Here is a 22,660-nt window from a genome sequence, read left to right as displayed (position 1 = left end):
GTGTTCTCTGTTTAAGAATTATATGATACTGTACAGAAGGGCAACATGAGCTGATAGTTAAACCGTAGTATTGCGAGTTAGACAGTCCTGGTCCTGTGGTTTCTAGGTCTTGCTTTATCATCACCTTATATAAGTCAGTTTATCTCCTTACACATGCACTTCTTCCCTTCTAAATGGGACTAATAACTACTGTGAGGAGGTGTTCGCATGAATTCATTAATGTTCATAAATGCTTTCAAGCCTTGGAACAGAAGCACAAAATATACTGACATGATCTTTTTCCTTTGCTTAGCAGTGCCCACCAGCCATCCCCGGGGGGACATGCTCTGAAACTAAACAGCAGCAGTAGCAGCTCTCCGACCAGCAAGCAATGGGAGGTGGGATCTCATCAGAGCAACAGATCAGCCCCAGGTGATGCTTAGGTCAATGCTTTATCAGTTAAGTTATGCAAGGCTCCTTTTCTATGAAATCCTGGATGCGAAATCTTTTATCTCTACACTGTGGTTTTTTTTGATTGCCTACCTGGTACAGAAAAGACTCTGATTGCTTTCTGGGTTTCATGGCCTGTTTTCCTAAAATAGAAATTCTTCCTTTTTTGAGTCCAAAAGTAGCCTGTGAGCCTGTTTCCAGGCAGGACATTTGAACGGTCTCAGTTAGGAAGTTAACAAAAAATCAGTTGTGTTTTTATTTATCCACCATGTTGAAAGTCAGCAGAGCTGGTTCAGAAGGTAGATTGGCCCAATTAGAAGGTGAATGCTGATTCGCTGGTGTTTTCTTCCTAACCTCATGCTACTTTATTGCATTGCTTGCTAACAAGGTGATGCAGTTTAGCAGCTGTTATGCATTAATGCTTCTGCACTCTAATACCGTGCTGGCTAAAGAAAACATGAGGATTCTCATTCAGCATCTTATGAAACATTCTTTTAGTGCATTATAATTAATTTATTAAAAACAGAGTGGAATAGGGCAAAATGTAGGAGATGGAAGCAAGCACATGAAGTGCAAGCAAACTGCAAGCTGACGGGAGGTGTTGTATCATGACTTGTGCATGATGACTCACATAGCTCACCCTGTGATTACAGCACATGTGAGGTTAATGCAGATTTATGACAAAGTCTGATTCCTCGTAAATAAGTGGCTTGAAACTCCAGCTGGCTTGGGGCCCTGAAGAGAAAGTAGGCAGCTTGGCAGCTTTATTCCTCTCTTGTTTCCTCTAAATGTATTTTAATTATACACACAAACAATTATTATATTATATATAATACATTAAATTATACCATATAATTGTATGTATAAAAATAAGTAGTCTGTGACGGCTGTGTCTGGAATCCATTTATATTAATTGAACCTGATTGTCCATCGTGCATAACTCGCTACAAAATGGTGGCATTTTAAACCCACTTGTGCTAACATGTATTATCATAAAGCAGGAAAAACCAGTCCCATTTTTGTAAAGTAAAAATGTTCAGATACTCACAGAAATGAACTCCGTATGTCATTAAAAGCCCCCAAAAAAGGATTTTTTAAAGGGAGGTTCATTTTGGTAATATAAAACATATGTTAAATGAAGGAGAAATTGCTTCTTTATTAGATTTCTACAGTCAAAGGTATTCTGTTATAAATGACTAACCAAAGTAGGGGCATTTTGCTTCAAGAAGAACACACGGGTTGTTTCTTTTGCTGTTAGGTCATTTTATGTTTGAATAAAAATGTAGTGATGAACAATCATGCAGTGGCCTAATTCTGCCTTGCATGATGTGTAACTCATGTGCTATTCTGGTCAGGAGAAATGCAAGCCTCACCAGCTATGGAAAGAATAGAAAACCTCCCCTGTGGTTTAAACAGTCTCCTTGGGTGCTTAAGTGCAATTAAATTACAGCTATTTTGGCAAGTGATGTTCAAGAAAGAGCTGTTACTGTTCCAAACCCACAGGAGCAGTGAATGTGATGTGAAAAGGGCTGTAAATACAGTTGAACTGATCTTGCAGCATAGCTGATTCAAACAGCGATTGGTAACGAGCTAGGAATCAAATAGTCTTTAGAAAATGCACATATAATTATGATCATCAAACTGCCTCAATATACAAATTAGGTTATTGAATCCTAACGTGTACAGGCTAGATTGTCCCACCCTTGCACAAAGCACTTCTGTGTTTGCATGCAGTCACTTTCATCCCCAGTTCATATACAGAAGAGAACAGCGAAGTCTTATGGAGGCCAACACATCAGTCCCAGCCCCGGCATGTCCTTTCTGACCCGTGCTTGGTTCCTGCTTGCAGATCTACTTGTCTTCTACCATATGCAGTGGCCGTGTGGTTTCCACAGGGCTCGTCTCACCCCTTGCAGAAGTGCATTGCTCTCCACTAGATTGCAGAATGACACAGCCAGGCAGAGAGCTCTCTCTGACAGCTAAACCCTAATGCTACCATCTACAACTCTTTTGCAGGGAATCAAGGACTGTCTAAGGCAGAGAACCCCCTGTCCCCCAACCACGTGCAGCGGTGCAAGAAGTCTGAAAACACCCCTCATCTTACCCAGGTTTCAGTTGCTTTTATGGGGGTGGTTTTCACTACCAATACTATTTCTGTTTTGTTCACAGTTTCTATGGTGCAGACATTTAGAAAGGGTTAACACAAGTGTAACCTGTGTTTAAATAAATGATTAATCAATTGTTGAAGCCAAAGGTAACAAAGTGGCTGATAGACATGGCTTATAACTATCTGGAACATACTGCTGGGCTTATAACCAACTTGAACATATGCCACTCCTGGCCATAACATGCTTGATCATTTATTAACCCTTCACAAGACATAGATAATATGCCATTAATGTAAAGTGGAACTTTCTGTGTGTGTCTTATTTGTTAAATCAGCCTTGTAACATTTGCTGGTTATCTCTCACTTCAGATAACTGGAGCTTATAGTGCCTTTGGCAAGAGATTAGAAGTGGAATGATTGGTATTTTAAAAGTTGCAGGGAAAGGTCTCGATGGCTAGAAGTAATGCAGAGCCAGACCGCAGGTCAAATCTAAAGCAAGGTGGTGGTGTCCTAAAGTTTGTAACATCCATTAGTTATGGAGGAGGAAGGTGCAGTGATGCTTGTCGATGACTTGGGAGAACTGACAGCCCCTGTGTGACCAGAGTGCCTAAATCCGGGCTGAGCCGTAGTCTCAGCTCTCATCTATTAGACTGAGAATGACCCGCCTCTGTCTTACAGAAATGTTGTAGCTGTGAGTGTTTTAAAGATGATGAGGGTCTCAGAGATCCTGGTAATGGGGCTGCCCTTAAGGTCACCTCTACCTCATCACTACCTCATCCGTTTACCACATCCAGGGTTAAATAGTGCTGCTGTGTTCTCAGCTGATCTCCCTCTAGATTAGCATCAAAGCTACAATCTGAATGAGTGGTGTCAAGGATCACAGACACAATGGAAGCCAGTGGCTCAGGCGGCTTTGGCCACTGAATCCCACTAGAGATGGTCCTTCCAATTTAGGGCTGAATGCTGGCCTTTAGCCACTCCCGAGGTTGCTGTTTGGAACCTCCTGGAGGAACAGACACGGCTCAACGGGCTTGTGAGAACGCGCCAGCAAAATCGATTGGGACATTTCATGTTTTTCCTGTGTACAATGCCTTCCCTTCAAGGGTTTTCATCACAGGCATTAGAACTCCTCCTTTAAATAGCATTAAGATGAAGCCTGATTGTCCCCCAGGAACTGAGATGCAGCTGATTTTTTTTAAACAGATCAGATGAGCAGTAGCTGTACTGCTAATGAATCTGAGGATGTCCTGCTAAAATATAGTGAGATGTTTGAACCTTTGATTTAATATCTTAGTTAAAATTAACCACATTCTATTGCTAGGGGATTGCAGTCATTTCAGTTTAGCTCATTATTCTTTTTGAAATATCAAGCTTCAGTTTTGTACCATTGAAAAGTCTTATCTTTATAATAAATATTCGCAGCATAAAAGGTATGGTAACTATTTATGCTGGCACCAATTGGAAGTGCAATGACATGGTTGCTCCTGTGGTTTTCCACTGGAAAAATGCAATTGAATTTCCTTTATTCAGAGTCCAGGCTTCTTTGCCAAGGGAAAAGACGGTGCCAACTCATTGTGGAAAGCAGCAGAATATTCATCATCGAGTGATGAAGTAGGCAGCAGTGATGATGATGATGTAAATCACACAAGGTTGGGGTTTTTTGCTTTTATTATATATTTCTAAGTATTGAAGGAAAACCCCCACATCTTCAGCTATAAATGTGCAGTGCTCCACTGAAATCAATGCACTGTATTTCCACCACTTTAGAATCTCATCAATCATATTTTCTGAATATTTGAGTGCTGCAGAATAATTGCAGTTATCAAATCGTACATCTTGGATTTGCATTTTTTTTACCAAGTTGGTCTTACAATGACACATTCTTCTGTAGCTTCTAGCTCACACTCACATGTGCACTCTCTTTCTGTTTGTTTTTTTGACTGTGGTGCTTACCAATCATTCAAAATGCATATTTTGCTGAGAAATAATTGAATGAAACGAAATGGCTATTCCAAATGACTTAGAGCAAAGTGATCAATCAATGAAGCGCTCTGTTTGCAACTACAAACCAAATTCTTTCCAGCATCTTCTGATTTTCTTTCAAAGAAGCTGTCTAATAAATTCATGTTCTAGGATGGTTTCAAAATGTACTGTGGTCACACAGAGCTCCCTGGGATGGGACTGCTTCTAGTCTAACCTGATGGTACAGGGTTTAGTCAACCTACAGGAAAAGCTGAAGAGATTTATAATTTGCTTGGCAAGCTGATTGTTTGGCTTATTACCTGTTGTTTCCACTGTGCTGCTCTGAAAGTAGAGTTTTCAGGCCTGCATATGCTCCCTATTTGTGTGCTTTGAGTCCATTTTCAAGGCACAGTGGGAGGAAGAGGAGAAATATATAGAAAATGCCACTTGTTTGAGCCACCTGAAAGTGATTTTAATTGAATGATTTGTTTTCCCCAGTTTTTCCCCTCCAAACCACCAATAGTGATTTGAAAGAGGATTTTTTTAAATCAATCACAGGCTGACCTCAGAACATCTGAAGAAGAAAAAAAGTATTGCCTTGCTACGACATTTACATTACTTAAGCTTTAAAGTTTTGTGGCCCCTTCCTGCGATAATCATTCTGAAGTCCCTTGTCACGGTCATGTTATGTCAGTGGTTTCCAACCAGTTTAAGCTGAAGACACCCCTTGATATACTCACGGCACCCTTTGGAAAATGTCAGCTCTTAGTTTTCAGTCTGTTTTTGACTACAGGAAAATAATAGAACAATTCTTCTATTTCAAGGAAATCAGAAATACCAGAACAGCTCATTTTTGACAATATGGATTCCTTCTTGAGATCTCTGAGTTTATCTTGTGAATCATGTTTGCACACCTAAGGCTGCGTCCAGATGAGCGTGGACATGTGGTATGTGGCGCTGGAGACCTGTCTGTAACGCCATGCACCACACATGCTGGTGTGCCCCACGCTGCTACCTTGGAGCACATGGGTCAAAAAACCTACAGCAAAAAAAAGCAAGGTGGTGCATGTGGCAGCAGCACGCACCGCCCAAAACAGGAGCCTGGCCGAGCAGAGCCACACTCCAGCTGCAGGCCATGCTGCCAGCTGGAGGAGCACCATGGCTGCATCTCCCCAGGGCCCCCAGGACCCCAGGTAAGGCTGCTGGATCCAGCATAGTTGCTGGCCGCAGCCTCCCCTACCCCACCCAGGGCAACCTACCATGTGCCAGAGCGCACATGGCACAAGTGTTCCCCAGGGACACATAGCAGCAGCATACCTTGTACTGCTACTGCTTGTTCCTGAGGAACACCCATCCCATGCATGCTGCTTGTCCCCTGGGAAAGATGCCATGCTGCTGCTACTGGCCCCCAGGGAAAAAAGCAGACGCACTCATCTGGATACATCCGAATAGTGCTAACACTGTGTGCTTTTCTCCATAGCACCCTAGAAAGGCACCCCTGGGTGTTGCAGCACCCTGTTTAAGAATCGCTGCTTTAAATTTACATAAATTAGTACATGGCTTTGATGACTGAGTGCTACAGGGCCTTTTGTGAAAGGAGCAGAACAGCGTGACCCTCACATGTACTTTGTCTTTGTATACCTGGAGCCATAGCAAGAGGTTCTGTAAAATTAAAAGTGTCATATTGCCTATTAACTGAGTCCCTCCACCTCGGCTGAGCAACATTTCAATTGAAAGTAGATCCTGCGGGAAACATACCCTGATTAACTCTAATTGGATAGAGGAAAGTAGGGGTGGGGGAGGGTCAAAGTAAAATCTGTAGCCAGTCCTGAAACTGTTCATGGCCTGGAAAGCTTCCATTGCCACTGCTCTTAGGTTAAAACCTTTCCTGTGTTATAAAGCATCTCCAGAGCCCTGTTAAGAGAGTGGGAGTCTTTTCATGCACTTGTGTGGGCTTTGGAAGAAACACTTAAGGCCAGAGTCTAGCTGGCCATTTCACAGAGGGAATATTTCCTTGTCCCTAATTAGACTGCAAAGCTGCTTGGCTGTATGCTCATATTTTGGCTGAGTATCAAGGAGACAGAGCCACAGCTCATATAGTATGTTCTGTCTGAGAGGAGGCATGAATGAGACATGTCCATTGATGCTGAGGCATAGGGACGTCCTCTGTTGTGTGGGCTCTGAAGAACAACTTCTGTGTATGTGCCCACAAGAGCCAGAACAAGGGCAGCTGTCTTTCGCTGTGCCTTCAGCAGTCACATGTGCTGATATTTTTCTGTTGTGCTTATGTGGGAGATTAGCCAGAATTTGTCCACTCTCTTTTTAGTAAAGGACTTCAGTGCATGGGACCTAGCTGAACTAAACTCTCTATATGTCTGTACTGTGTACGTACATGTTTACCAGACTGCATAATGTTCCCACTTCACTGAGAATACACCCTCCTAGGACACACGTAGTGTTCAAATAACTCCAAATCCCTCTAAATCAAAGGATTTCCTATGGCTAATTTTGAAAGATCCATTTCATATGTCAGCCTGAACATAGGCAACTTGCATACAAATCTTAAACAGGGAGTCCCTATGTATTTCTTTGGTCCTAGTTAATAAAAGTGGATCTTAATATTTTGGAAGGTCAAATCCTGCTCGCCTTCTTCATAATAGCAATCTCAATAATCCTCAGTAAACTCTCCCCTGTCCCATTGTGCTTCATTCCGTTTTTATTATATATGCAAATGTTTGATTTAATCCTGCCTGCAAAAGGAAATCACTGCACATCTTTCAGTTCTGTTTTTCTTCAGTATAAGGGCCCCTTTTACTGACTTGCGGCCTTGATTATTGCCTTGGAGTACGAAAAGTGTCTCCCACCAATTGTGATGCAACACAACTAGTGTAGTGGAAAACTTCACAGCAGGATCCAGAATTCAAGCAATTTATAGACACCGGGGGAAAAAACAAATAAAATAAGCCTAATGCATTGTAATAATGCAAGTGCAGTAGCACAAATACAGTATACAAATCTGGGTACAGTTCTTTGCTGGGTAATCGACCATTGCCATAGCTTTTAGGTCAATAAACTGCTTGAAGAAAAGTGCCCTGTGGAAATAGTGATCATTCGTGGCCAGCTTTTGCTATAAGAATAGGTGTTTTCCCCACTTGTTCCCAGTCTTGGCTATTCATTTGGCTATAGTTGTACCCAGTGGGACAAAGCACTATACCTTCTGAGAGATTTTTCTTCAGGGTAGGAAGGATGGTTCTGGACAACGTTACGTAGTTAAGAACCAAATATCAGTTGCTTAAGTGAAATGATGTTTGACAAAATGATGCTGGAAACGCGGGGGGAAACTGTAAAGTAATCTCTCAAGATAGGAAGGGGTTCTACTTGCAAGTGAGCATCAGCATAAAGTCTCTGTAGATATGTGCACAAGCTAATCATGGAAGAAGAATATCAAAGTGTAGCTGGTAACTGTTAATTATGATTAGTTACTTTGAGAATGTTTGTGTTTTGGGTGGTTTTTTCCTCTTGGATTGGTTCCGCTCATTAATTGGAATTTGTTACCAGGCAACCACTAAGTAATAGAGTGGCAGATTTCTCAAGGACAAGAGCTCCGGATGGAATTGAACTGAAACCTCAAAGCATCGTCATGGAGCAGAAGGTAATTTGGCCATGCTGAGGCAGTGGGTATGATGTGTAGGGGAGTCAGATCTCTCACAACTGCTAACGCACATGAGGACTGCCCTTTCCATTTCTTCTTAACAGCAATCAGGCATTTCCTGTAAAGTCTCGATCTGCATTTGCAAAGTATAGGTACAAACACTAAAATAAAGAAATCCTGTATCAGGTTTTTTTCCCCTTATAATAATCCACTCATAGACTAGTTACTTTCCAGGTATAGGAGCTTTTCATATCAACACAGTTATTAAAGGCACAGCGCCTTTCATTTAGCAGAGCCTAAATGAAGCACTGCTATCAATAATAATACATCATTTGGATTATTGCCACTAGCTGACAGCCTTGACCTACTTTATAACCTTTACAGCATAGAGAAAAATATCTTCTCATTTCTTAAAATATTGCCTGAAGGAAAATCACATCAGGCCTGTTCATTTAAAGACAAAGGAGGCCCACAAAGCATCGTGGTGCTCTCTCGGTTGCCCTCTTTGCGTTCAGCTCCACTGCTTTACCAAGGAAACACTGGGCACTTTTACACGTGCTCCAGGGGGGAGGGCACTTTAATTAGAGCCCCTGTAATTAAAGTGCCCACAGCCTCTCATGTATCAAAATGGTAGCAGGGGCGCTTTAACTAAAGCTTGTCACTACTACAGGAGATGTGGAGGCTGCCGGAGTGCGCTAATTGGCACACTCAAGCAAACTCCATTAATCAATGAATCAAGTCTGTCCTGATGCGCTATAATTGCAGCACATCAGAGCACCCTTCCCCCATGTCTACAGGCACCCGCTGCTTCCAGAGCACAGGCTAGTCTTGTGGGTATAAGGCAGAGACAATCAAGTAAAGTCAAACCACTGCAGCCAGCTATATTCTCTGTGACTGCCTTGGAAACACAAACGCTAATAAGGGCAATGGCTTGCATTTGTGGAGCCACCTTTCTTTTATACATCCCTTTAAAGCACTTTTCAAACTTGAGTGAATTTGTCCTCATTCAACAGAGAGTGAAGGTGAAGCCGAACGAGACTGAACTTCCTGACTGCAGTCTCAGAGACATCAGTGACGGAGCTAGGAAGAGGGCACCAGTTCTCTAACCCCAAGCTAGACTGCTGAGCTTTAGTCATTTGGTCCTTTGACCTTGGGGGAAAGAATTAGATAGCATTCCCCCCACCTCGCACCCCATGAAGAAACCCTTTAGGGGAAGAGCACCCAGGGCGCTGCTTCCAAGAGAAAATCATAAATAAATTATGAATTTTGAAAACACCGTCAAGAAGTATAGAAAATTATTCATGGCTTCCCTTTAACTTCCAATTAATTACTTGACTTTTAAATGGAAAATGGTTTCTATTTAAAATGACTTTCTTTTGTTTTCAGATATATTGGCTGGCATTCAATAAGGTTTCAGCAGGCGTTTGTCACAGGCAGTGAACTGCCCTGAGAACTGCCTGGGATTCAGCTAGCCAGAAACTGGGCTCTTGGTTTTTTTTTGCCTTGATAAAACAAAGAAAGAAATATTTGATGTGAAATTTAGCATCTCATCCTTTCCTGTATCTCAGGAAATGACCTTAGTCCTCAGTTCCAACCTTCTCCTTGACACTTCACAGTTGGGGGATGCATCCTCCACACTGTTCTTGCCATCTGGAGTGCAGCTTGCCCTTCCCATGACTGTTTACAGATCCCAGCTCAAGCTGAGTCTCTTCCTCTAGCTGAGAACTGGTGGCCCTGGTTTCCCTGTCCTCGGGGTTTTTTTGTGATGGCCATTGCCCCCTGACCTTCTGCCCTGCTATATCTCTAGGTCCTGCTTATGCAATGGCTTGTAACTTGCCTAATTTACATGGAGTTGCCTATTAGCAATGCGCTGCAGTCCTATTGGGGAATGTTGCAACACGGAAGTGCCTTTTGTTGGCAAAGCTGACCAATCTTGAATGAATATGACTCTTTTATAATGAAACCTTGCAATTAATGTAAGTGAAAGGTTTAATGAAGAACTCTGGTGTAATGTAATGCTGGGATCAAGACACTTTTGAGTTAAGATCCTGGATCTGACATCGGTGATCTTAAGCCGAGTTACACTTCCACATTGTTACACAATAGAGTGCAACTGTGCCAGACAATGAGTTGTAACTTCCAAATCTGTTCTCCTTTGCAGGATAAATTTGGAGGGAAACAAAGTTCCAGCACCCATGAAGGGCTTTGGAGCATAAACAACCAGAACTATCTCCTGCCAGATCTCCTGCAGCAAAGCCACATTTCTGACTCCTCAGCAAACCAGCAAAAGGTTACACAGAATAGTCAGGGAGCCCAGAACAAATCCGTGAATAATAAGGTACATCTTCCAGCTTCAAGACTCACTGGAATAGCCCTCGCTTCTCCTTAGGCAAAGGGACGCAGAGTTAGATTCAGTTCCCTGGAGCCACTCTTTCTGGAGAGTCTGGTTACCTCTGACCCCTCTCTTCTCTGAGGCAATGTCTATGCTGCCTCCTCATTGAGCCCGGGACTAATGCCAAGAAATGTCCCCACCCACTCAGCCCGGCATTGTGCTTGGCCAGCCTCAGCAATTGGGAGCATAGACAGCTTGGAGAGGTCCTGAGCACAAGGCCGGGGCCAGGGACTGAGTACTGTGCTGGGGGAACATGCCCAGGTGTTTGCAAAGTTCTCACCACTGCGTGCACATGCAGAGCAGGTGAGACTGGGCAAGGCTTGTTTCTTGGCAGCAGTCCCAGGCTCTACAGGGAGGCCATAAAGCCATGGCTGAAGGAACTTGAGAATCTGTTCCTCCATCCATTCCTCCCATCTCTCTGTCCCCCCTGCTCTTCATCTCCTTCCTGTCACTCCTCTTCTGCACAAGCAAAAAATGGTTTGGCAATTACTGTTCTTTTCCCCACTTCCCACGGTGAAATGTGCTCAGCCCTGCGCTAGTGGCTGCCTTACTGACTCATCCTCCCTGTGCTCTGTATGCAAATAGGGCACGGACCAAAAAAACGTGCACAGCAACATCAATGGAAAATTGCTAGCAGAACCAGTCCAAGGGTGGCTTGAAAGCGGGAGAGAGAGAGCGAGCATGTTAGTGGGTGCAAGGAATATTCCATCCTGGGAGAGGTCCTCCGAAAAGGGCATTGGCCACCACAGCAGTATCCTCCTTGGAAAGTTTGAGTAATGCCCTGCTCCAAATCAGGGAGCAGTGAGGGATTGACTGTTGAGGTGCCTCTTCCCCCTAGTCTTCCTCTTGGGACTAATTATTTCATTGCAGCACTGTGCCTGGTGAGGAGCCTTGTCCCAACTTTCTCCTTAGGCTTCCTATGCAGGAATTGAATTTGTAGTATAGAACTTGGCTGCAGAATTGGTGTCTGCATCTAATGATATAGTATCCATATAATGGCATCATTGCATAATGTCTGCTTCCCTAATATCAAGCTGGCCTTGTTTTTCGCTGCAGACACCGAGCACTGAAAGCACCCCCTCAAAAAGCAGTACATCATCTACAGCATCATTTACTTCATTCATAGACCCTCGTCTTCTACAAATCTCCCCTCCCACCAGTCCTGTGGGATCAACGTGTAGTTCTCGTGAGTGTGTTTCCCTTTTTTGGAAATTGTCATGGCTACTTGGTTGCAAAGAAAAGAAGGAGGCTTCTTTTTTGGCAGTTAAGACCTTAATTTTCTAGTTATTTAATGAAACCATGTTGACTGGATTAGTGCTGGATAGTGCTGGATTTCAGTGAACTGTTCTGCCCACGTTCCTGATGGAGTATGTCCCACTCTGTTGTTGCATTATTAAAACACTTATTTATGCATACTTCAGAAACTGGGTAGACATATGGTTCTTGCTAATGCTATCTTAAGTTTTGTGGAAAGCGTTGAAATACGATGATCCTTGGAGTAGCTTTTAATTTGGTACAAGCAATTCATATGTGAGGTGTTTATAAAATCATAAAAAATGAGGGCTGGAAAGGACCTCAGGAGGTCACATCTAGTCCAACCCCCTGCTCAAAGCAGGACCAGCCCCAGCTACATCATCCCAGCCAAGGCTTTGTCTAGCCAGGTCTTGAAAACCTCCAAGGATGCAGATTCCCCCACCTCTCTGGGTAGCCTGTTTCAATGCTTCACCACCCTCCTAGTGAGAAAGTTTTTCCTAATATCTAACCTAAACTTCCTTTGCTGCATCTTGAGACCACTGCTCCTAGTTCTGTTGTCTGCCACCAATGAAAACAGTATTACGGGCGGCTTACATTTTTCATAACTCCCTATGTCTTTTCTCCCAGCATCTAGTGCAAAACCAGAACCTGTTAGGAGAGAAAATGCAAGGAAAGGTTCTGTTGTCAATGTCAACCCAACCAATATCCGTCCACAGAGTGATAGTCCAGAAATTCGCAAATACAAGAAGAAATTTAACTCGGAGATTCTTTGTGCTGCTTTGTGGGGTAAGCTTAGATGTAGACAGATATATGTACAGATAAAAAACAGATAGGGAGCATATTTCTGACAGTACCTGCTAAGTTAAGATTTTACGTTGGTTTATTGCATTGTTTGTTCCAAAGTGATTCGTTGACTACATGCCTACACACCATTCAGCTGAAGCCACCCTGGAGGTGGAAGGTGAAAGCCAGATGAATTACTGTTGAGTTCCCTGCAGCAGGGTGGGAGGACACATTGGCTAGGGTGCAGAACTAATATCTTAACTCATAGAAGGAGCCAAGGGGATCATAATTCCCTCCTATAGGATCAAGATTTTCAAGGTCTTGTCAGAGAAATTCCCGCAGGCAGTTTCATGATACTTAGTTTATCTTCCTTAGTAGAATGAAGTGCAGAGGTTTGCCAAGTGATTCCTCAAGTGGTAGTAATTCCAAATGTAAAACCTTTGCAGTTCGTGCCCTGCCCTCACATCTACTACCTGCTCCATGGAGTCTTTCTGTGGGCATGTTACCAGCTAGAGACTCACGCAGATCAATATTCTTGTCTTACTTTGATCCTGTGAAAACATCAGTCCTGCTTTCACTGACTTCCCAAGAGAGTTCCCTTGTAGGATCGCCCTTTTACAAAGGGAACCTCTGGCCATATCTTCAGTTGATGCCAATCTAATTCCAGTGGAGTTGTCCAGTTTAACCAGTAAGGACCTTGCTCCCATTTCTCAGTGCCCAGATGCTCAGATTGTTTTAATCATCCATCTAACAAGAAAAGCATGAGGTCCAAGGAGTTGACACAGTATTTTCCCTCCAGTCGAGCCTGAGCTTGAAATTAAAAATAAAATTTATGAATAAAATGGGAGAAACATTATCCAAAGGAAATGCAAATTTCCAGTTTACAGCTTCACAGGTTCTGCTTCATGTGTGTTTAAAGAAGGCCAAGATTTTAAATTAAGAACAGAGCTGTATAGCAAGGCCTGTAATTATGCGTGCGCTCAGGCTGAAGTATGCCAGGTCCTCGGCAGAGTGCTGCCAATACAAATGTTTGCATCTTGCAGTGTGATACCTTATGCTGTTTCATTATTTCCAGTGGAACCTACCGATTAGGAAATGTACTAATCGTGCCAGCCAAACAGATTTCTTGTTCCGGGTAAATCAGTTTATGTCAGCAGTTCACTGGAGCCTTAACTTCTGTGGGAGCAATTAGTTTTTGGATGAATTAATTCCTTTAATTTGGTATTCAGAACTATCTTTAAAAACACAGAATACTTTACTCTTGAAAAACCCACTTCCTAGCATCTGTTACCCTTTTTCTGTTGCATTCTGTACATCTCATGGAATTTGAGGGTGAAGTTTTGGGGCTGGTTTGTACATCCAAAGGGACAATGAAATCATCCTCCATAATACCAAGAGGGTTAGTAGAAGTTGTGTGATGGTCACAATCGATGTTGGAAGTTCTCATCCACAAAACATTTTCCTTGCATTTTAAATACAGGTTGACTTCATCAGAAGTACTTATGCTTAAATTACAAGGGTACTTAAGTATTATGCTAGGGAGGGGCCTGAGTGCATCCTTAGAGGATCAGATTTTTTAAGTCACTTAGATCAGGAGGTTGACTGAACAGTGATGGAGAATATATGAGTTGAGTTAAGAAACAGAAGACTGAAGGGAATCAATCACAGAAAAGCAATTCAAGTTGAAACGGGCTGTGATTCAGCAGATGATTTATGGTTGTTTTTCATCTATTAACAGGAGTAAACTTACTAGTGGGCACGGAGAATGGGTTGTGGCTGCTGGACAGAAGTGGTCAGGGACGAGTTTACTCACTGATTTCAAGGAGACGATTCCAGCAAATGGATGTTCTGGAAGGACTGAATGTGCTAATTACCATCTCAGGTTTGTTCGCTGTCTAAAACTGGCTGTTCCACTGTGGGGTGGGAAGAAATTACAAAGAATTAGGTTGTAAAGTAGGTTATACACTCGATTCCTGTAGGACACCATAAGGGAGCTGTTCACAGGAAAGTACATTTGTATTGTCGTCACTTGCTAAGACATCCTCATTTCCGATTCAGAGGAGATTCAGACATTTTACTACCTGTTTAATATGTCAAATGGTCTGTGGGGATATACAAAGCGGCTGCATCCAGACGAGCAGGGGTGCGTGGTTTGTGGTGCCACAAACTGCATGTAGTGAATGGTAAAATATGTGCTGTGCTACAAATTTCTAGTGCAGTGGCAAAATTTGCTCCTGGGATTCCCTGGTACCAAAAAAAAGTCACTGGAAAAAAAAGCAGCACAAACCATGCCAAATAAGTGTGTGTCAAACAGAGGCCTGACCCTCCAGAGCAATGCTCTGGCTGCCAGCCAGGCCTCTGTGCTGTCTGAGTTGTTCTCCTGCTGCTCCAGCACACTACCAGGCCACCAATTTATACTGCTGAGGCCAGCACAGATGCTGGCCCCAACCTTCAGCTCTCCCTGGCTGAATAGCTGGGAAAAGCTGGGCAAAGCTGGGCAAGGGCAGTTTGCCCAGAGTGGGACAATTTGTCCCTCAACAAAGCGCACATGCAGGGTCATGCACTGAGGCACAAAGTAGCGGCCACAACTACTATTTGTGCCGCTGCCAGCTCATGCCCTTGCTTGTCTGGATGTGGCCTGTGTCTTGGACCCTTAAAACTTATTGGCTACAATCATCCCATTGTTTCTAAGTAAGCCTGAGTTTATTTGTATATAATATTACTGTACAGCCAACAAGCTACAAAATCAAGCCATTGATTAGTATCAGTGCTGTGTTACTTAACCAAGACAACATCTGCATCCCCTGTGTACATAAGACTGCAAGAATTGCTGAGGTCTATGACTTCCATTGACCTTAAGAGGAAGTTAAGCATGGTCAGTGCTTTACAGGATCAGAACGTCGCATGGATAGGGACAAACTAGCGTCTTTTAATATGCTGACTGGACACAGCACATGTAGCACAGGTGAAAACTATACTTCCCTGATGGCCTATTTCCAAATTTCCATGCGATGCGACATCTGGAGCCTTTTTGCAGAGTCTAGATTGCTATATACTTTATATGCCTCTGACATCCAAAGGTAAAGAATGATGAAATAAAATACCTCCACCAGGAAAAGGGAATAGATGTTATCAGAAGAGGCTGTAAAGTAATCAAAGCTAAAGAAATGTATCTATTCAGAATGGCTTTTTAGAAAATGTCTGTGATTCTCCCTTTGCCCTGGGAGAGCCTTTTTAGGTGCAAAGGAAAAAAAAATTCTATGGTGGAGGAAAGACTGTTGCATGAAAACTTGGGAAAGAGGCAAAAAATATAAGTGTAGATATGGAGAGGGCTGGCATGTCATTAGTGTATCAGTCTCCATGTAAGATATCAACACGAAACAGAGGTGCAGATCTTCTTGAACTGTAAGTGGAAGTATTCACCTACTTTTGACTGATTAACTTCTGCACTGATAGCCTCTCTACTCGCATGGCCCAGCTTGTAACAGTAAAAGCTCCCTGCACTGGATCGTAGAAGCTCCAGCAAATGAATACTGCAGGTTTGCACTGCACAGAATTAAAATAGTATATCTCACCTTCTCTCCTGTAAATGTCAGGTAAAAAGAATAAGCTGCGGGTTTATTATTTATCATGGTTAAGAAACAAGATTTTGCACAACGATCCAGAAGTGGAGAAGCGACAAGGGTGGGTGTCCGTGGGAGACTTGGAAGGCTGCGTACACTACAAAGTCGGTAAGCTTCATTTGGTTCTTCCTAAATCTCTCTACACAGCTCCTCTCAAACACTCCCCTCCTTCCCACCCTTTTTTTTAACCTGTTTTTAAAAATTACACATGGGTTTTAATGGATCTGAGCTTTCTTCAAACCCCCCTGCTGCGTGTCAGACTCTTCATTCTTTTTAATTCTACATTGTTCCTGCCTTTGTAGCCTTTACTACGACAACATGGTGTTATTAGCTGGAAAGCCTGGCTAAACTGAATGGTAGCTGTGTGTGGTTGCTCAGGCAATGATTTCAGTGCTCTGTGATCGGCTGGCATCCGCTCTGTACTGACATTTTTCACCTCCCTGATACCAATCTCCTTTATTAGCCCTAAATACCTGCTGGTAAATCAGATACAGCATCTATGGGATGCCTGCAGATAACTGATTGTGTTGGGTGTTCTCCAGTTCACCCTTGTGTTGTATATTATACAAGAACCAAATATACATTTTTAAAGTTACACTACACTTAAGTGACTATAAAATGCAGTTATTGCCAGAGAAACTGAAAAATCTTTATTCAGCCTCTGGCTCAAACATCTCTTGAAGATGAACACCAGTAGGGTGTGATGTTATTATAATGTTAGCACCCTGATGGGCACTAGAGTAGAATATAAAATAGATTTGATTATAGTTAAAGGAGCTGTATTAAAATGGAACCTCCCCAAGCAGTGTAGCAAAATGATGTCTGTGGGGTTGTGAAGGATGGGATAATGGCAGAGGCCTTATACTCTGTCTTATTTCTTTTGCTTTTACAGCACAATACTTTAAAATTGCCATAGTCAATGACTAAACTGGAGAGAAAATGTGAAATGATATATGGGAACCTGTAGTTATTTTCATAGTAGTCTTGCTGAAACTCCATTTATCTTGGCTCTAGCTACTTGTTTTTAGGTTTTACTTAAAAAACAATAAAGGGTTCCTAGATTTAAATGCACATTGGTTTGTAACTGCTGGGCGGATGAGTGAGAGTTATACAATCCCTTAACTCAGCTGAACAAATATTGGAGCAGAAGGCTCTCTCTGAGCCACAGAAACCGTCACTCCCTCGGAGTGCCCCCTGCAAGCTCTGGACAAAAAGCCCATTAGAATAGTTGCACCTTGCAACTTTCAATTGGCCAGTCTGGTTACACCTGCTGGGGCTATGGAGATGCCCTTGGAGTTTGCAGAGCACTCTCCCTATATAATTGCCTACTCCACTTGCCTCTAAAGCAAGCTTGGCTGCTTATAAAATTGGCTGCAAGCTGTTTGGGGAGAGCAGCCGCTATTATTTTCCTGTTGGCAAATCCTTGCATGTTCTGACCTTTGCCCTTATGGCTGTTTTTTTTTCCATAGAGAGGAATAAAATGATGTTTTTACTTCTCTCTTCCTAGACTGGAGGGTCTCATCGCTACTCCAGGCTTGTCCAACCCCATCCACTCACCAGACTGCCTCTAGGCACCAGTGTAAAATGTAGAGGGGCTGAATGGCCTGGGCTCAGCCCTCTCTCTTCTCTCAGTGCTGAGCTGTCACTCACTTGTGTAACACCTGCATCCTTTTAAGGAGCCTGGCTTTAATTTTCAATGCAAATACTTCCTGTGCAATGGGAAGAAAGAGAATATGTAAGGATGTAAAGCCCCGTTCTGTTTCCAAGGCAAATGCTGAGAATTAACATGAAGCACACAGGAAGGGCTCAGTTTGCTGTGCAGAGTTCTGCATTTGCTGGCAAGGATCCCAGTGAGGTTAATCAACTTGGAGAATTGTTCCCTTTGTAGGTGGCCCGTGATCTCAAAACACTGGGAATCCACTACTGCTCCAGTGCATGGAGAGGTAACCTCCACATGGACGCTGAGATGAGAATAAAGCCTAAAAAGTAGCCTCTGTCTGTCACTGTTCTTGTAACTGTACATGTGAGGTGAGGGATAGCATACCCAGCAAAGCTAATGTGCGTTTTAATATTTTTTTCGCATCAAATCCTTCCTAAAAGCAATTATTGCAGAAAGGATTTACCCAGGCATTTCTCTCTGATCCCTTCTGCAGCCAAATGCTAGTGCTGATTCCTATCTCAGTAGATAGAAATAGAAGTGGAGTCAGTTTATTTAGGTGGCCAAGACCCTCATGATTGGATTTTCATTATGTTTGTACAGCAAAGTGGGCCTAGGACCTCCAACGCCAATAGAAAACCAGCCAAGTAAGAAACGTGACCAAGGATGTGCAGAACTGGTGTTGGGATACGTTTTGCCATCCTCAGCTGGTGCCATAAGGATGTGATAGGGGGTGTAACCTCTCTGAGCCTTTAGTATGGATGTAATATGTTTGCTTCATTCATAGGGGTGTGTAACAGGACCAGACCCCCGGGGTGGCTATGACCTTGGTGACCGCATGGCTCCTCAGAGCACTGTCCTTCTTCCTCCCACCTACCATGCCTTGATAGTATTATTTTATTGTAGAAAGGAGGCTGCTCCAGGGTCCCAGAGCAAGCCCTAGCCTGCTTTGGTCTTCCTGTACCCAGCTGGCCCCCAATCCTATCCTTTAAGCCCTAAGTGAGAGCCCTCCTGATCCTGTCCATGCCCTTAAGGACTATCTGTGACCTCCTTTCTCCCCTACAGCCTCACTGTGCTTCGCAGATTGGTACTTCAAGCTGTCCACTAGGCCCCTTGGCCCTTGCAAGGCCCTCTCTTTTCTCTGGGTCTGGCCCTTATCCATGCTATGGCTTTGGCTCCAGCCTTCTGTTCTCTGGCCCTCGCATGGTGGCTGTAGCCCTATCCCAGCCCTCGGCCTTCTGGGTTCCTGACCCCAGGCCAGGCTGTTTTTGGTACCCCAGTCTTCTGACCCCAGGCCAGACTCCTAGCCTCAGCCTGCACCAACCCACCGCTAAGTGCCCACCAGGCACCCCTCCATGGTCTCCATACCTCCCCTGTAGCCACAGCCCTGTCCTCTGGTTCTTAATAAGAACATGAATGCAACATAAACATAAGCAAGCTGCCTTGCAAGCTAAAAGTCTTTCCCACTCCGGCTCAGTGTCCCCACAAGCCATACCTCCCTTGGAGCCCTCTCATCCTAGCTCCCTTGCCGGGCTGTCTCCTACAGCCCTCCTCTCTCAGAAGCTCCTCTCCCTGCTACCTGCCTGGGCTCATGTGCCAGTCTTACGTGCCTCCAAAGTCCCAACCCTTCCTGCCATGTGGCTCTTCAGCCACCCACTGGGGTTTCCCTTTTGACCTGATGACCAGCCTGCCTTTCCTTGCTATGGCTTAGCTCAGCTGCTCATAGCTTCCACTTCTGGACTGCTTAGATGTCTGCCTCTTAGCTGCTTGCTGTGAAGCAGTGAGTTACAGGACAGTCTCCCCCGGTCCTAGCTCCTACCCTGGGCTGCCTGCTTTCTGGCAGCTAGCTCTAGCAACTAGCCTGCTTCCTAGCCACCCAGCTGCCAGCCCCCACACAGCAAGCTTGATTTGCTGCTCTCTTCTTTAAAGTAGCAGGAGCTTTTGGCTCCCTGTTACAGGGTGGTGTGAGGACTAATCCATTTGTAAAGTTATTTGATACCCACAGAGCCAAGGGGTATACGAGGGCCAGTCCTCTACCCACTGAAGGCTTCCATAATGGAAAAGCTCCAGTAATGGAACACGAGCTCAGACTGCAGGTATAACTTATTGCAATAGCCTAACCCTGGGTTTAGGGTTAGGCTAACTCTTCCAGTCTGGGAATAGAAAATGACCATGTGACCTAGATAGCCAGTCTAAAGAGCTTTCTTACTGTTATCAAATGCCATTAACACACTACTTAAAAGCAGGATACAGACCTGTCTGTGCCTCTGTATACCCACCTGTAAAAGGTTTGAATGCTGGAAAGCAGTTCAGGCTGAAGATGAGTCACGGCTTCATTAAAATAATAATAGTTTTGCATTGCCTCCTTCCTATGGAGGCAGCCACTATACTCCTTTATCTGCCAAGTGACTGCCTGAGCCCCATCCTCTATGTGCTCCTGAGTCTGAGTAATGTTACTTGTGTGTAAATGTGTTTATGGGATCAGGACCCTTTATCAAATGTTTTTAAGGCACTGACTTGTCTTTATTGTATGCAAAGTACTTAGCATCCATTTGGGTGCTACATAGTAAAAATAGTAAGCAGCAGCTATAGCATTGGAAGGTTTTGAACTGTAAGCTCACAGTCAAATAAATATTCATTGTAAGTAATGTTACTTATGTTGAATATCAAAAACCACATTCTTATGCTTTAATTAACTGAACATGACCTTCCACAAATCATCTCTGTGAAATTTTAGTGTGTGTATAAAATCATCAAATCTGAGCGCCAAGTATTTTCAATGAATCTGTCTCTCTGAAAGCAAAATAATTCTTCCTTTTATATTGTAGTGAAATATGAGAGAATCAAATTTCTTGTTGTTGCTTTGAAAAACTCCGTTGAAGTCTATGCTTGGGCTCCAAAGCCGTATCACAAATTTATGGCTTTCAAGGTGAGTAGACTGTCATCTCAGTTTGAACATGCCATTAGCACTTCCTGTCCGTTTCAGCTTGTGTTGCATTGTGTAACATTTATTTTTAATTAAGGAGTGAGTGGATACATTTTTTAAAATTTAGATCATTTAGACAACTGCAAATGCCAGTTGTCTCATAAATACTTCAGATATGGTTTTACAAGAAGTGACCAGTTTTTGTAATATCTTATTTGAAAGTAAGTTTGGATACCAAAATAAAATTCTCCCCCACTCATCCTCAAGTTAGGGAAATGAGTGAAAAGTGTGGAAATTTCAAAAGTTCTTACAATGGGCCTCATTTTGTTTGAAAAACGAGGGAGTTTAGGGGCCCTTAATGATGATGGGCCACAATTCCCTATGAAAGTCAGTGGGAGTTGGACACGTAATTCCTTGAACCTCATTTTTAGGAATTTGAGCCTGCATCCAAATTTAGTACACATGAAAAGAGGTCATAATCATAAAATCATAATCATAAAAAGAACCTAAAACCAATCACTCAGGTGTTAATCTTATCAATGCTTTAGGAATACATACCTGATTTTTCTCTTTCAGTCCTTCACTTCACTTCATCACAAACCACTGTCAGTTGACCTGACAGTTGAAAATGGACAAAGGTTAAAAGTGATCTATGGCTCATTAGTAGGATTTCACGCCATTGATGTGGACTCAGGATTTGTGTACGACCTGTACTTGCCGACACACGTAAGATACTTGTCATCTGAAATAATCAAGTCATTTCCATCTTTTTCACATGGATGTAAATTAATAGTGACTGGCTGAATATTTTGGACCTTATTTTGGATCTTCTGAAAAAACAGGGTCTGGGCTAGGAACACAGTGTTATTGTTCCGGCACTTTAAGGTCTCCAAGGTTGTTTTATGATCTATTTCCTATGCCTGATCCCTGTTTTTCCTGAGGCTTTCTGTAGGTTTATGACTGAGCTAAAGAACATCTAAGCCAAGCATTGGGCATGGAGTACCTAGAGCTGCTAAGTTAATTAGGTATTTTTTTAGCCTCTTCGTAAGTTTTTTAGCATCAATGCCAAACTATAATTAAACTATAATTATATTAAGTTGAAAATTGGCCCTGATCAGAAAGGACGTCATAGCATTTGTAGAAGCAAGCCAGTTTGATCTTTGGATGAATACCACCTGTGTATTGTGATGCTGTACACAGTTAGAGCATCCATAATGTTAGCAGGAGGAGCTATGTGTAGTCGGTTTCCAGGTGTGGGTAAAGTTTACTTCAGACTTAAACCACAATTCTTAATTCTCTTAGCAGATATACGTATAGCTTCCCCCATGAGTAGAGCCAATGTCTCATTTTTAAGTGATTCCAGATCAGAGCTTCACTTTTAAAATGGGGTTTGCCCCTCTGATGCTGCACCTGAGATGGAAGTCCCAGTTAAATAAACTTACTGGTTTCCTTAGTGCCCAGAGCAACCTCTAAAAACTTAGATAATCCAACAGGGAAATAATTCCTCCAAAAGAGCAAGAGGCCTGATGCTATCTAGTCCAGTGCTATTATTCTGTTTGTAACCTTCTTCTAGCCTGCTGCTGCCTACTTGTATGGAAATGGTCTCAGCCAGGAACAGTGCATTCAGAAACGCATAGAAATGTGGGCAGGTAGCAGCCAAATGTTCCAGTCCTGCTATGATACCTCTACGCTACCCACGCAGCCTCACTGAGATTAGGGAGATGTTGTAGGTACTTGGTTTGGATTACATTGCAGGATCAAAGCCCAGCTACAATATGAACGAAGCAAATCCTGTGAGCTTTGGAAAAATCTGGATCTAGATATGAACTCTGCAGCATGTGCCGTGATCTAGTTTTATTTGTAAGCATCCTACAG

General features: G+C 43.1%; 1 protein-coding gene across 3 annotated transcripts in view; it reads left to right on the top strand.

The window, feature by feature from the left end:
• The window catches only part of NRK (Nik related kinase), a 124,890-nt gene that overhangs the window by 82,290 nt on the left and 19,940 nt on the right, over positions 1-22,660 (top strand). For 2 of the 3 annotated variants that reach the window (XM_090060574.1, XM_090060572.1), the window contains 11 exons: positions 293-411; positions 2,446-2,537; positions 4,067-4,185; positions 8,057-8,150; positions 10,312-10,488; positions 11,599-11,728; positions 12,424-12,582; positions 14,318-14,461; positions 16,176-16,310; positions 20,688-20,788; positions 21,362-21,511. In XM_090060574.1, the coding sequence (XP_089916700.1) occupies positions 293-411; positions 2,446-2,537; positions 4,067-4,185; positions 8,057-8,150; positions 10,312-10,488; positions 11,599-11,728; positions 12,424-12,582; positions 14,318-14,461; positions 16,176-16,310; positions 20,688-20,788; positions 21,362-21,511 (1,420 nt within the window). The remainder of the gene's footprint in view (positions 1-292; positions 412-2,445; positions 2,538-4,066; positions 4,186-8,056; positions 8,151-10,311; positions 10,489-11,598; positions 11,729-12,423; positions 12,583-14,317; positions 14,462-16,175; positions 16,311-20,687; positions 20,789-21,361; positions 21,512-22,660) is intronic. The other variant, XM_090060573.1, reaches the window with a different exon arrangement.

This window comes from Crocodylus siamensis, chromosome 8, assembly GCF_052110815.1.
Source record: "Crocodylus siamensis isolate JL-2025a chromosome 8, ASM5211081v1, whole genome shotgun sequence".
Taxonomy (NCBI): Eukaryota; Metazoa; Chordata; order Crocodylia; family Crocodylidae; genus Crocodylus; species Crocodylus siamensis.
The sequence above is the reverse complement of the archived record's forward strand: the minus strand, read 5'-3'. Positions and strand labels throughout refer to the sequence as shown.